Here is a 15,000-nt window from a genome sequence, read left to right as displayed (position 1 = left end):
ACTCCAGTCATCAACGGTGAGAAGTCATGGAAGTTGGATTCAATTTGAACACTGGGTCGCTGCAGCAGCAGAGCATAAGATATAGGCAAGAATCAGACAGACAGTGAATAATAGAGTAGATAATCAAAGTAATTATTACAGCAATAAGTTTACAACATCCAAATACTAATACAGCAAATAAACCAGAATAAGGATACATCTTCATCTTCATTGATAGATTTACAGGTTGAAATTGATGTTGCAAGTGTGCATCCCTTGCTGTTCAGTGTATTGAAACTAAGCTGTTCACGTTTTCATTATCAGATTAACACATGGATGTAGAAATTGTAGAGAAAGATATGTGCTTAATTGTTTTTGAAATGATGTGTGCAGAATGAGTACAACATTAAAAGTGTAAAAGTGACAGATCGATGTCACTTATGAAGAATTTTCTCAACCAACAAAACATGAAAATCACCTAAATTGGAGCTAGGATATTTTCACCCAATAAGGACAATATGCATTCATGACAACTCATCATACATAATCATTTCATTATTAAGTCAGTCACTATCTGTTTGTATTAAATGTACTTATTAGGTCATTATTTTGAATGAGTTTTTGTCTGTTTCGATGTTTTCACACTACCCCTCTCTCCCTCTCTGTGTGTACCAGGCGTGGGAGGTAACCTGGTTGCGGTTCAGGCCAGTAGAATCTCCACCTATCTGCACATGAACCGTGGGCCTCCCATGGGGGATCCGAACCTCCCCACCGCCAGGACAAAGTGCCCCACACCCTGCAACTCCTTCTTCGGTTCCAGTGAGTTGCTGGGTGGACTGTGTCTCTCCTGGGTTTATCACATGAAATGTTGTTCCATGATGAGTTCTGATCAGGACTAAATGGGTGATATACGGTAAACACCACAGTGGAAACCAGAAGCCCCCCTATCCTGCATTTGTTTAGATAGAGAGAAACAATTCCACAGATTGGAAAATTGTGTGGCCCGGGCCTAAACCGGAAGTGGGCGTGACTTTGGCTCTCTATAAGAGCCATTATCTGTGCGTTCATTGGTTGGTTGGTTGGTTTTTGCCTTACTCTTTTTGCATATGATTTTTTGCATATGAATCAGTAATGCATCTGTCCTAAATTAGCATAACCATAGTAGTAAAAAGGTCATAGGTGACACATATTGAGATTGCTGCTGAAGTAAATGTTTTGCCGGTTAAAAAGTAGCCCCCCTCCCCCTCTCTCTCAGATGTGAATTCTCGTTCGGCACGAGTGCTCCTCCTGCTGGTGGCCCCGGGTCACCTGGCCTTCCTCTACACCATCAGCTCCATGAGGGGGGGCCACACCACCCTGACACCCATCTTCATCGCCTTCTACATGTTTGCTGCACTGCTGCAGGTACACACACACACACACACACACACACACACACACACACACACGCACGCGCGCGCACACACACACACACACACACTCCTTACTCTAAACCTGCAGGTACACACACACACCCACACACACACACACACACACACACACACACACACACACACACACACACACACTCCTTACTCTAAACTTGCAGGTACACACACACACACACACACACACACACACACACACACACACACACACACACACTCCTTACTCTAAACCTGCAGGTACACACACACACACACACACACACACACACACACACACACACACACACACACACACACACTCCTTACTCTAAACCAGGGGTCTCAAACGACCTGGGGGCCGCTGAGTGTCCAGTCTTGTCACAAGGGGGCCACTTCATGTATTAAAAAAAAAGAGAGAAAAATGCAACCGTTCGAATTCTCAACATTAACAATTTATTCATTTATTTGAGGGACAATCTATTTTTTACATTAACAATTTATTTGTTTATTTGAGGGACTTTGTTTTCTTTTTTTAGGGACAATGCACATTACTAAATTAGGCAGTGTTAATTTTCAACTGTCCCTTGGAACTCCAGCTAGAATTAGAACTGATCATAAATGTCACTTAACAGCTCAGTAATCTGCTCTGCCACTGTGTTGGCTGAAAGGCTGATGTTGCTTAAGTGACTTTTTTTTCTGGACAGACTATATAACATATAACAGAAGTGGAGTATTGGCCAGAATGACATGAACATTTGGAAACGTATTCAGCGGGTATCTTGATGTTGCGTTCAGGTGCATTGTAGAATCTTTTTTTTTTTTGCAATTCCACCGCGGGCCACACAGGGGGCGCCGGCGGGCCGTGAGTTTGAGACCCCTGCTCTAAACCTTTGTCTCTCTGCAGGTGGTCATCCTGCTCTACCTAGCAGACTGGATGGTCAACTGGATGTGGGGCCGGGGCATGGACCCCGACAACTTCTCCATCCCCTACCTGACGGCCCTGGGTGACCTGCTGGGGACCGGCTTCCTGGCCCTCGTTTTCCACCTCCGCTATGTGATCGGGGACAGCGAGAGCAGCTTGGGCGACTGAATGCACACGAATGCATCACCTTCACACTCGCGCACGCACAAAAAAATACACAAATACTCGCACGCACGCACATTGACAAACCTCTTCTGTATGCCTGAACGTTACTCTGTAACTGGACAACATGTATAAGGGCTAGTCTCAAACGACGCACACCCCCCCCCCCCCCCCCCCCGTCCCCGTCCTGCCCGCGTCCTGTAGGGCTTCGATCGATGGCAGCACACTTCTTAGATCGATGGCAGCACACTTCTTAGATCGATGGCAGCACACTTCTTGGATCGATGGCAGCACACTTCTTGGGCCGTTTCATCTTCAGGACGTCAGGACACTTCAGCATCTCAGTATCCGGGCAATATCTGTGTTTCAACCCAGGAACAATCTGACCCAACACATCGCCACGGAAACGAATGACAACAAGCCCCCCCCCCCCCCCCCCCCATCACCTCTCCACCCCTACAGACTAAACTACTCCTTTATTTTACTAAACAACAGAGTCGTACTACTTTTGTTATGATCCTTTTATTATTTTGACAATTATTATTATTGTTGGTGGTAAATAATGCATTTGATATGAATCAATATCCGTTCTATTTGCAGGGCCAGTCCTCATTATTTTCAATGGGGACGTGAGCCCGCCCATTTTTGAAGGCGAGATCAACTTTTAACACTTGAAACCAAGAAGAATAGAAAGGCCGACAGACAGCAAAAATAAAAATAGATCAAAACATACACGGAGAAGCCTAGAATGCTTAATCACCAAGTGCTATATTATGTGTAGAGAAGCGAATGAGTATTACACAAAATGTGAATCTAATGTAACTGATTTAGTAGACAGCATAGGGCTATGGCAGAGCTATTTTCTCTCCCTCTCTTTTCTCTTTGGCCTTGTTACACGGGGAGTGGTTGCCATACTACACGGACCACAAACATAACAACCTAAATCCCTTTAGGCGACGCTCCCACCTTTCGGGCGGCTTAACTTAAGTCGGAAAACAAGGTCCTGAAATCGAGGTTGTAATGCCCACCCTCACTCCCCCACAATCCCTGGCCTCCCAAAGCGGGAAGCTGCCTTCGACCAACCGCCGGATCTGAGGTCCGCTCGTGGTCCAGCGTAACATTAACCACTACAGGGATGGACTTATCTCTGATTCTGTAGCAGCGGTTGAGAGTCACCTTTGACCTTTCCCCAGGGCCACTTCAGCACTTCAAATGGTCGAGTACGATCAGGGCCATCCAATCTCTGTCCAAAGCCTCTGTTAATGAGGATGTATCATCATGGTCGTTCACATGCAAGAAAATCTGCTGAGTGCTGCGGTTGTGAAACGTCCCAAGTCGGATTGAGAATTCGTCCTTGTTTACTCAGCGAGCAAACACACAGAGACGGTGGGAAATGGTACGTGTTTTCTGTTCCGCTGGATGACTGTTGGTTAGGCACACACACACACACACACATACACACACCTTGCTGCTTGAGTTGACTAGGGTTCGCGCGTTCAAGCCAAGAGGTCAGAGGTCAGAGGGGTCTTATCGTGCCACGGACTAAAATAGTGGCGGTCCCCTCGCTGCAAACACCTGTCAAGTCCTTAGTGGAGGTGTGTTGCCCAACACAGGCTCCACAATGTAGCCTACTGCAACAATGTAGCCTACTGCAACAATGTAGCCTACAGGAACAATGTAGCCTACTGAAACAAGGCTGCAGGGCTCAGCTGACCGAGCGACACTGTAATCACAACACTGCACTGGCACACGTGCTACAGACTGCAGAAGTGTGTAAAAGTTGCCTTACTCCTGATGTGCACTCTAGGGTTCGATCCGATACGGGCTTTTGAAGTCGGATATGGAAAATGTTAATGTGACCACTTTTTTATGTCCATCTAAACTCTCCCCTAGACTAAAGAAATGATCTTTGGTCAGTTCTCAGCTTCAAACAGACTTTTTGGGACTTTTGCCCACTGGTCACTTAACCGTGACTAGAGAAGATTGGCACCAAAACCATCTCTGTGCCTCCAGTAGATAGCGCTGTCTGGTGCGTGCACATGCTAGCAAATTAGCATTTAGCATAGTATGTTAAGTCATCGCAGACGATTAGCATTATCCAAAAGTATGAAGATAAATATTTTAGTAAACCAGCATTGGTATTGATTTTTATAGTATGGCCTGTAGATTCATCTCGAAATTGAAAGAGCATTGTTTTTGTCTTAATTTTCTATCTATTGTACCAATGCCCTAAACAAGCCTGGCAAGTTTAGACGTGTCTTCAAAAGTAACTGTCAGCCTTAGAGCTGCAACTAGCTCTCATTTTCTCACTGTTAGGCTAATGCTAATTGAACAAGATTAGGTATCTCCCAGAGACAGAGATGATTTTGGGGCCAGTCCTCTCATCATACGGGCTAAGGTGACCCATCCGCTAAAACTCCCCAAACTATATGTAATCAAAGGCCAGCATCATCCCCGACAAATCTTTCTAACCCTAGTGCACACAGCGCACGCGCACACACACACACGCGCGCGCACACACACACACACACACACACACACGCACACACACACACACACACACGCACACACAAGCTTCTAGCTGAGGAGGAGAATGGAAGAGGAAGTCATGAAGAGTAGAAATAGTAAAAGCACAGGGCTGTTTTGACCGACTGTACCAAGTACAGATGCTCCGCCCAGAGGCCGCGAAACCTGCATGTGATGCTGCGTGCTTGTCAGACTTCTGTGCTGTATTGAAGGGGCCAGCTGAATGCATGTGCAGGGCACATGGTGTGGATATGCAAAAACATGTTGATTGTTTTATCCTTTAAAAAATGTTACGTGTAGGTCTGAGTGATTATGTGATGATTTTTAAGTGGAGAAGATGTCGATTCTGTGAGATTTTACATTTAAAATGGTGATCCCCCCCCCCTTTCTTTTTCCTTTCCCTAATCGTTTTTTTTTTTTTACGTTTCAGTTTTGTTTTATGTCATGGATTTAAGCAAGCAACCACTGTAAGATGAAGCAACTTTAAAAGCACTGGTCATATGCAGAGTACTGTAATCTACAAAATGGGGCACCAGAGGGCGCCACTGTGATGCAGGAGTTCGCTCGACTAAAACCTCTCCGTGCATCTGTGTGTCCTCTGGATTCAAAACCACATACTGTACACCTACATTGTCGTTTTGTGTTCCTCTTCCTTTTCTACAACCTGTGAGCTGTATGGTGTTGTAAAGGTTGCATCCCCACATCGGTTCACTCTCGCCTGTATTCTCCACTGCTATCTTACTGACCAGGTGCCGGCGTTCTGCCTCTAAGTCAAAGGAAAGTTGTGAATACTTCTGTGGGGGCAAGCAACGCTTTCTCTATTTATTTTTAGATGCACACAAAGCAAATTGTACATATGATATTTATTCTATAAATAAGGTTGTCTATTTTATCCTTTCATTTTTGGTTTCTTTGTCACTGTGTTTTTTCCCCCTCTCTTTTGTAATTGTCTTTTTTTCTTCTATTTTCTGTTTTTTCTTATTTTTTGTTTTGTTTTCATGCAATGGGCCAGTAGAGCTTTTTGGCGCTAGATTGTCAGCAAAGCTAATGAATAGCATGGTGCCTAATACCAGTACACACACACAAACACACAACCTATTTCGCATAGGGAAAACCATACTCAGAAGACATAGAATGGCCTTAACCCATCAGAGCCAGGCTCAACTCAGAGTAACCAATCAGGAGCTAGGCTCACCACAGAGTAGCATCTCTATAATTAGCTTTGATTAATACAAGATGTACAGTAGATTGATGATGATGTTGTAATGTAATAATGACTTTATAAGGTGCAGCCATTGGGGGGGGGGCTGCTTTGTCTATGAACCATGGTTTGTAAAGTGACTCCAAGGTTGATAAAATGTCGAGAGGGATTGGATGTATGGGGTGGGCGTTTGGAAAAGTCTGGAATTGAGAACTGCCAATTTATGATCAAAAGAAGGATTTGAATCCTCGCTTCCATGTGGAAGCCCTGTACAACAAGTGCAACAAGACAAAATACACGTGTCACTTCTCCCTACGATTCCAGACTCTTCCCACAGCCCGTAGAGCCAAGATAACCTTTCCGTAGACCCATAGCCCGCCTTCTGCCTTGTTAACCTCAGTGCTTTCAACCCCCGAGCCCCTGAACCCGCAGGGAACCAGGCCCGACAACCTGTCACAATAGCAGTACAGCGCTTTATGACCTCCGACCCATCACACTTCTGGGTTCATAGAAACTGATGTGCGGTCCCATCTGGGCCGGGCTTTGGGTTCCCTGTGTTGTTCCCCCTTGTGAAAGCCCTCCCTCTGTGAGGCCGGAGGAAGGCTTTCTCCCTGCAGGAGACTTTGTATGTAAATTGCTGGAAATAAAGGATTATATTATTTCATACCACTGTGTGGCGCTGTGCATTTTGTGGGTCCTTTCGTTTCTGCACTCCTCAGCCCTGATTCACTGAAACCCACCTAAACTTATTTATTTCGTTTTGATTAATAGTGTACTAATTAGTATCTGATGTAATTTATAGGATAGGGTCTGCTAAGGGAAATATCTGAGAACTCACAAGAATCCCACTTTTTACATTTTCTACTATTGAATGATATGTGTTGTATGTGGTTGACTCCATTTTGTATTCTTGTGAGTATCTCATTGGGTAATTGACACCTGCCTATCAGCCAATCAGCAATTGATGACTTAAATGCAGACCTGATGGCAGTCCCATACCCATAGCAAACCTGATGACGCACAATGTGAAACGCGTTGTGCGCTTTGTTTCTTGTTTTTAATGTAGCTAAATAAAGTGTCTATATCTTCCCTATCCTGGTGTGAATCTTGTGATTCACCCTGCACCAGCCGGCACCCAGGAGAGTAGCCTAAAATTTAAATTAAATAAATACAGAATACCATGCCGATATATGCAATCAAGTAAATATAATTAATCTTTAAATACATCAAATCTGCGATAGAAAAGTGGGCCAAAGAGAAGTAGAGTTGATTTGTGTGCAGGACTACAGGAAGCTACAGGATACAGTAAGTGCCATGTTAGTTAGCCTGGGTAAACCCACAGCCTTCAACGTGACGTCACAGGCTATGCCTGTAGCGTAAGTCGATAGCACATAGAGGTCACGTGGAGGCTGGGTTTACCCAGGCTAATGTTAGTAGCTGGAGGGTGGATCTGTCAGCAGGAGATGAGCAGAGGGCCTGAAGACGACGACAAGCATTTCTCCTCCTCTCCTCCTCCCCCAGTGTCCCCTCCGTCTCGCAGGAGGTCGCTGGAGGACAGCTGGACGCAGAGGGCCTCGGCCACCTGGAGCACCTGGGACGGCCCTGGAGGGAGGGGAGCGAGGGGGGTGGGGGGCAATAAGACGAAGAATAAGTGGAAGCCCAGCAGTGTTTCAGCCCATGCAGGATATGTTGGGGGGATGGGAGGGATCGTAGAGGAGGCCTACCATGTCCACTCTGAGTGCATATGTCCAGAGTGTCTATCAGGATCTTCCCCAGAGCCCTGCGGGACACATTCTGAAGGAGAGAGAGAGAGAGACTTTTTGATGGTCTTTAATGAGACGTCTCGCAACAAAACAGAAAGAAATGACCTAAACCCTCCATGCACACAGGCACATGAGCAGAAAGGGATCATGTCTATGTTCCCCGGGTTCTATGTTCCCCGGGTTCTATATTCCCCGTCTTTCACTAACCTCTCCCGGCCCCCACGCCAAACCTAACCTCCCCCCATGCCTAAACCTAACCTCCCCCAGACCCTAACCCAAAACCTAACCTCTCCCACCCCCACGTACGCCTAAACCTAAGGTCGGCATTGCGGGTGGTCGGCATAGCGGGTGGACACCATTTGGGAAAAACGGGGAACATAGGACCCGGGGAACATAGGACCCGGGGAACATAGGACCCGGGGAACATAGGGATGACCCCAGCAGAAACTACAATAACAGTTCTGACAAACAGGTCAGACTCTCCAAACATTCATGAAGAAGAAGACAATATTGTTTTCCTTTTATTTCTTTTTTATTAACATGTAATCCACCATAAAATGTGTCAAAACAGTTTCTGATAATAGAGAAATGTCAGATGTCAGTATAAACACTAGATGGCACTGAAGAGGTGAATCGGTATGGATGAGGTGAACAGTGGAACTGTGTGGAGTGTGTTATTCATTCAAAGAATGTCGTATTCAATACTATACAATACGACGTATTGTATAGAGACACCTCTTGCACCTCTTTTGACAATTGAACTATAAATAACCGCCTCGTGGTTGTATGCCTCCGCCAACAAGTCAAGTTGCAGTCTACATTCATGTCTGTCCAGACTCAGTGGTGTGGCCATTCAGTCTTATGGCAATTTAGGCAATGTTTGGGGGTACCTCCACAACATGGCTAATCATTTTCAACATGGAAAATGGTCCTACCCGTACCCCAAACCACCCACATCCCCCTAGCCACTCCCTCTACCCACCCCTCAAACCCGCGTGATTTCTAACCCCACATAGGATAAGCAATAACCACGCCCTGTGGTGCCGGGATTGGCCAGGAGCATTGAAGCTTGGGACAAAGCACCTGGGTTTTTTCATCTTTTAAAATAAAGATGTTTAAAAAACTATTGCTTGTTACATTTTCAGTGCTGTACCTTTTCTCTGGGTAAGAATTGAGCTTGAAATTAACGATACACTATATTATATGAGCTATGAACGTGAACACAACACCGTTTATATTATTGCATGTTTTTGTAGATTGTGTACATTGTGTAGATAGTATGCTTATTATTATTATTACTATGCTAAGGAAGGTAGGTGACCATAATTAATTTCAATGTCCGCTCTCAATATCGCTGTCTGTTCTCAAGAGCTATTCAGTTGGTTCATGAAATCGTTGGGCTGCGTGCCCTCCAGTGTTGCTCCTGGCAACACTGGAGGGCAACATTGCTTATCCTATGTGGGGTTAGAAATCACGCCTCAAACCCTGACTCTCTACGGCCTTCTTATCACTAGCTATAGCCCCTTTTCCCTAGCCCCGCCCCTTTCCCTCTCGACGTTCCCTCCCACCACCGACACCCCTATCCACTCCCCCTACCCACCCCTTGAATCCTGACGCTCTACGTCTACGTCCTTCCTATCCCTAGCTATGGCCCCTTTTACCTAGCCCCGCCCCCTTCCTTGATGGAATGGATGGACATGAGATCACAGTGACCTTGAACTTTGACCTTTGACCACCAAAATCCAATCAGTTCGTCAGTGAGTCCAAGTGTGTGCATGTGTACCTTGTTGCGTAGCTGCAGCAGCAGTGTGAGGGCATCTGTGAGCTTCTCTTCCAGCAGAGAGAGATGCATCCTCCTCTTTTCCTCCTCTAGACTCGCCTCCTGCTCCTCCTCAGGCCTCTTTCAAACAGGACAGAGTGGATGAACGTCAGACAGAGTAAAGGTCTATCAGGACAGAGTGGATGAACGTCAGACAGAGTAAAGGTCTATCAGGACAGAGTGGATGAACGTCAGACAGAGTAAAGGTCTATCAGGACAGAGTGGATGAACGTCAGACAGAGCAAAGGTCTATCAGGACAGAGTGGATGAACGTCAGACAGAGCAAAGGTCTATCAGGACAGAGTGGATGAATGTCAGACAGAGTAAAGGTCTATCAGGACAGAGTGGATGAACGTCAGACAGAGCAAAGGTCTATCCGAGTCATTTCACTTTGATCAGAAATGGTGGAAAAGTTATCTTTCTCTGTGGTGGAAGTGTTCTAACTTTCACTTGATCCAGTAAAAGGACGACAAGAAGGCTGATCGAGGAAACTGACTGATCCTCATTTGAGAAGTGAATAGAGGATGGTGGTGTGACAGACAGGTCAATGATTAAGTTACTTTTTTTGTAAACAGCCAAACACGAACATATTTGTACTGTAACCTACTGCACAAACTTGTAGCATATTTCATGACCCTGGGACCAGAATTCAGGGAGGAACCTGGATATTGGCCGCATTCTGGTTAAGTCTCTGTGTTGCCAAGAATAAACCAGTTATCAGGTCACTCACTACTAATACAGGGGAAAGAATTATGATCACAATAACAATATGTGTGATGTTTTTTGCTGCTGTTTGAGCCCAGAGTTTGCCAAAAAGGAAAAGTGAAAGGAGTAGATTGGCGTTTTAGTTCTACAAACTAAGAGCTGCTCTGGAGGAAGAAATACTATCATTGGTTGGGTGTCTGAGCATCGCGGAGATCTGGGTTAAATTTGGGTACTTCCAGTACAGCGGTACTTCCGTCTTGGTCAGACTACGAACATGATTGGCCGTGTCTGCAGGTGGGAATCTGGTGGGGTATGAGTCCTGTTCGATGCACTCTGGTCGGTCGGGCGCCTCTTTGGGGGAAGGGGAACTGTGGGGAATAGCGTGATTCTGCCACGTGCTACGTCCTGCCAGTGAAACTTCTCGCTCGCACATGTTTCGGAGGAAACGCAACTCTCCCTAGATCGGCAGAGGGGGTGGAGCAACGACTGGGACAGTAGGGGGAATTGGCCAAGTACAATTGGGGAGAAAATGCAAGAAAAATCTGAAAAAAACGTGGTAAAAAAGCAAAAATACACACACAAAAGAAAACAGTTGGGTTTTCAGCTGGTAGCAAAGGCGAAGGCGCACAGCTTCATATTAGCTTCTTCCTCTCTTACCACTTGCCTTTACATAACTGGGCTTGAGACTAATTAGGCTACTTTGCCAGCTACAGTAAGCTAACCATTGTTCCCTTGCTAGCTAGCTATCCAGGCTATCCAGTAGCAATCGAAATTCTCCCTGCCAGTGATAATTTGAAGTTACTTCACCTCCTGCCTGCCTGCCTCCCTCCCTCCCTCTCTCTCTCACCTGTTCCAGTTCAAAGCCTTCTGCGTGGTTTTGGTTTTGACAATTTCGGCTACAGCGCCCCCTGCTGTCCTTAGGAGTACAGATGAGGTTTTTCTCATGTAGATGACTCTGAGAGAGAAGATGGTGGACCATGGGGTTCTGACATCTGGAAGAAGAAAAAGAGGAGTTAGAAGTCCAAAATGTCCTCACAAGGATAGAAAAATAGAACCAGCTTCCAATCTGTGGACATTTTGCTGGTTCTCACTTCTACATTGGGCAATTTTAGGATTAGGATTCGGGTCTATGGCTGAGACTCAATGGTTTATGTTAGGGAAAGAGTTAACTTTAGGCATGCAGAGGTTAGGAAATGAATGTAGTCAGTGGAACATCCTCACAAGTAAGTGGTAATACAGATGTGTGTTGTTTGATGTTAGCTAACCCTTTGCCACAGCCGTGCAGTCGATCAATGAGCTTCTTCACCTCCAGGAGGCAGCACTTTCCCTGCTCCCTCCTCCTGCTCACCTCCTCCTGCCCCTCCCTCCCCCTCTCCTCCTCTTCTTCGTCAGAAGCAGCTCTTCCCTCTACTGCCCTCTGCAGACACCCTGCATCTGGAAAACAGCGCAAATAGTTGCATTAGTGCCCACAGTGGTTAAGAAGGTCTAGTGGGTAAGACTCCACACCTGTCTAGGATAGGTGTTAAAGAAACGCACCTATTAGTGAAATGATAAACAGTGACTTCATATAAATAATGAAACATCGAATTGATAAAAACACAATAGTGATTCAACCATTGTTTGGAATCAACAGAAGAGCTGGCTAGTGAGCATGAGCAGCGATAGCCACCATGGCTGAGTAGATGAAGAAAAGCGTGCCACAGTGCCTTGCTAATAAAGGATATACCATAAATATGGCACTTATTTCAAGCTTTGCCATATTTGGCCTAGTTTGGCAACAGCTAATCTGCTCTGTGTCTGGATCAGGGATTTGTCAGTTTTCCAGTCACTTACCTGTTGTGCTACAGGTGTCATCTGCTCCCATTGGGTGGATGGGTTGATGGGCGGAGTCAGGGATGCAGGTGCAGCAGGATCTGAGGGTGGTAAAGGTGGGACATACCTCAAATACCACAGCAATCAGCTAATAGCGTACTGTAGACTGCATATCTTCGACTGTGTGTGTGTGTGTGTGTGTGTGTGTGTGCGTGTGTGTGTGTGTGTGTGTGTGTGTGTGCGTGTGCGTGCATGTGTGTATGTGTTATTGAATGCCTGTAGCTGCGTTAGCAGGTCCTGGCCTGTCTACTGAAGACAAGCCTGTTAGCAGCCGCAGGCAGCGAGGCCATGTCTGTAACACACAGCGTCACTCTGGCTGTTGCACATCATGATACAGTAGCAAGGTAGAGTAGCTGTTAAAGAGACCATCCTATAACAGGCTGGTCACGGGTCAAAGGTCACAGGTTACATCCCTGCAACACCCAAGTCTTTGTTGGTGTGTTAAAAAAGGTAATCCCAAATTTACCTCCACCACCTTATTCAGCTCAAGTGACACGTGTGTTTCGGGCGTCAATCCTCAAGCCTCAAGCCTTCATCAGCGTTGACAACGCTGTGTGTGTGTGTGTGTGTGTGTGTGTGTGTGTGTGCGTGTGTGTGTGTGTGTGTGCTTGCGTGTGTGCATGTGTGTGTGCGTGTGTGTGTGTGTGTGTGTGTGTGTGTGTGTGTGCGTGTGTGTGTGTGTGTGTGTGTGTGTGTGTGTGCTTGCGTGTGTGTGTGTGTGTGTGTGTGTGTGTGTGTGTGTGTGTGCGTGTGTGTGTGTGTGTGTGTGTGTGTGTGTGTGTGTGTGTGTGTGTGTGTGTGCGTGTTTGTGTACCTGTACTCGTGCAGTTCATTCTCCAGCTGTGTGATTCTGGTCTGAAGCTGTGGGACAGACTGGGCCTGTTCCTGGATCAGCCGGACTCTCTGCAACCCCAGCCTCAGGGCCTCTCTGGCCTCCTCCGCTCGCCTCCTGATCGACAACCAATAGCATCAATCCCTCCTTTTAATGTCTATCTATCCCTCCATTCAACCATCAATCCCTCACTCCATCCATTCCAAGTGTGCATACAAAATGTTACCGAAAAGAATTACTGTCAAGTTTAAAAATTCACAATAACAAAGAATAACTCGTAACTGACCTGATGTGAGCGTTCTCCATCCGCAGCGCAGACTCCACCCCCTCCAGCCTGCGCGCATGCTGATAGGCCCTGCACAGCTCCTCCTCCAGGCGCCGATTGAACTTGATGGCCTCCTCCAGCTGTCCGTCACGCGAGGAGCGAATCAGCTTCAGCTCCCTAAGCAGGGGGTCCCTGATGTCCCGCCTCCTGGCCGCCCTCCTTGCCACCTCTCCCCCTAGTGGTCCCTTCATTCTGTTTGTTGCCACCAGTCTGCCCAGTATGAGGGAGCTGGAGGACACGGCGGCGGCGTTGACGCCGGAGGGAGCGGGGCGGCTGTGGTTCCTCTCCCGCCGTCGCAGCGCCACCTCCAGGGCCAGGCAGCGAGCATCGCTCCCCTGCAGTGCACAGCGGAGATCCTCCACCAACTCCCTCAGGGCTGCTGCCTCCTCTGGACCTGCAGGAGAGGAGAGATGACGATGAGAGGAGGAAAGGAGCAAAGTTGAAGTGAAACCATTATGTTAGGATCAATGATATTCATTTCTCAACAGATCATCGGTCCTCTATAGATGGACAGTACTGGAGTCCAAGTCCAGCAGTGTGTGTGTGTGTGTGTGTGTGTGTGTGTGTGTGTGTGTGTGTGTGTGTGTGTGTGTGTGTGTGTGTGTGTGTGTGTGTGTGTGTGTGTGTGTGGGGGGGGGGGTCAATAGAGCAGGTATCATAGATCAGGGATTGCCAATCTATTCAATATCCCCCACCACAAACAAACAAACAATCAAATAAATAAACAAACAAACAAACAAAGATATAAATATCACATTGCAGGATCCCAATTTGACTGCATCCCAAAAGGAGCCCCATTTGACAAGATGTTTGGTGGACTGGGCTACTCTATCACTTGGCACAGAATTGGGCAAAACACTGGTATAATTGTGGAAATTTGCAGACATGATCTCATTGTGATAACCAGGGAGTGAAATAGTGAAACTAAACTGTGCCTCGTTGGGAATTCCCTGGAAACCCTTCAATGACCGCTGATGGCACCCCGGACGCCACTTTGGGAACCGCTTAACATGCACCATGGAAAGACACACTAAAAGACGAACTACCTGTGTCGTGGTCTTCTGCACGGGTCCGACCTTTAATCGGTCTGTTACCGGGCCCGGTGGTCTGGTCCCTAGTCAGGTTGAAACTGACACTCTTCCTCCGCCTGGCACGCGGCCACCGGAGCCGAATCTGGCGCTCCACCAGCTCCGTGTCTTCGGTAACGGGCAAGCGCCACGCACTGTCCCCGGTGCCTTTACGCGCGCTGCGCACACGGAAATACCCACAGAGTCGGGAATGGAAGTCTCTAAAGGACAGCTCAGAAGGGAGCCCCGAACACACATCCATGAACTCCTCCTCTTCTCCTTCTCCTCTCCTCCTCTCTCCCTGCTCCGCTCCGCCGGCGAGCCCCAGCACGGCGCAGAGCGCAGTGAAATCCTCCGCCGACACCGTGTCGTCCCGGTTGGGGTAGGCCAGGTGGTGGAAGACCTCCTGCAGGTACTGGTC

The 15,000-nt window shown here is 47.1% G+C and overlaps 2 protein-coding genes across 2 annotated transcripts in view; one reads left to right on the top strand and one right to left on the bottom strand.

Moving 5' to 3' along the window:
• slc41a1 (solute carrier family 41 member 1) overlaps positions 1-2,655 on the top strand; it is a 33,367-nt gene extending 30,712 nt beyond the window's left edge. The window contains exons 8-11 of the mRNA XM_083660816.1: positions 1-16; positions 655-798; positions 1,235-1,383; positions 2,290-2,655. The exon at positions 1-16 is cut by the window's left edge and continues 64 nt beyond it. Coding sequence (XP_083516942.1) covers positions 1-16; positions 655-798; positions 1,235-1,383; positions 2,290-2,475 — 495 coding nt within the window. The 3' untranslated portion in view covers positions 2,476-2,655. The remainder of the gene's footprint in view (positions 17-654; positions 799-1,234; positions 1,384-2,289) is intronic.
• A 4,779-nt stretch (positions 2,656-7,434) lies between these two features.
• The window catches only part of LOC310798095 (EF-hand and coiled-coil domain-containing protein 1), a 7,874-nt gene continuing 308 nt past the window's right edge, over positions 7,435-15,000 (bottom strand). The window contains exons 1-9 of the mRNA XM_083660589.1: positions 14,559-15,000; positions 13,474-13,906; positions 13,170-13,304; positions 12,317-12,396; positions 11,749-11,917; positions 11,331-11,475; positions 9,743-9,859; positions 7,921-7,990; positions 7,435-7,798 (exon numbers count right to left, since the gene is read on the bottom strand). The exon at positions 14,559-15,000 is cut by the window's right edge and continues 308 nt beyond it. Of these exons, the coding sequence (XP_083516715.1) occupies positions 7,650-7,798; positions 7,921-7,990; positions 9,743-9,859; positions 11,331-11,475; positions 11,749-11,917; positions 12,317-12,396; positions 13,170-13,304; positions 13,474-13,906; positions 14,559-15,000 (1,740 nt within the window). The 3' untranslated portion in view covers positions 7,435-7,649. The remainder of the gene's footprint in view (positions 7,799-7,920; positions 7,991-9,742; positions 9,860-11,330; positions 11,476-11,748; positions 11,918-12,316; positions 12,397-13,169; positions 13,305-13,473; positions 13,907-14,558) is intronic.

Source organism: Poromitra crassiceps (genome assembly GCF_964638095.1).
Source record: "Poromitra crassiceps genome assembly, chromosome: 25".
Lineage (NCBI taxonomy): Eukaryota > Metazoa > Chordata > Actinopteri > Beryciformes > Melamphaidae > Poromitra > Poromitra crassiceps.
Note: the sequence above shows the minus strand (reverse complement) of the source record. Positions and strands in the feature narration are given on the sequence as shown.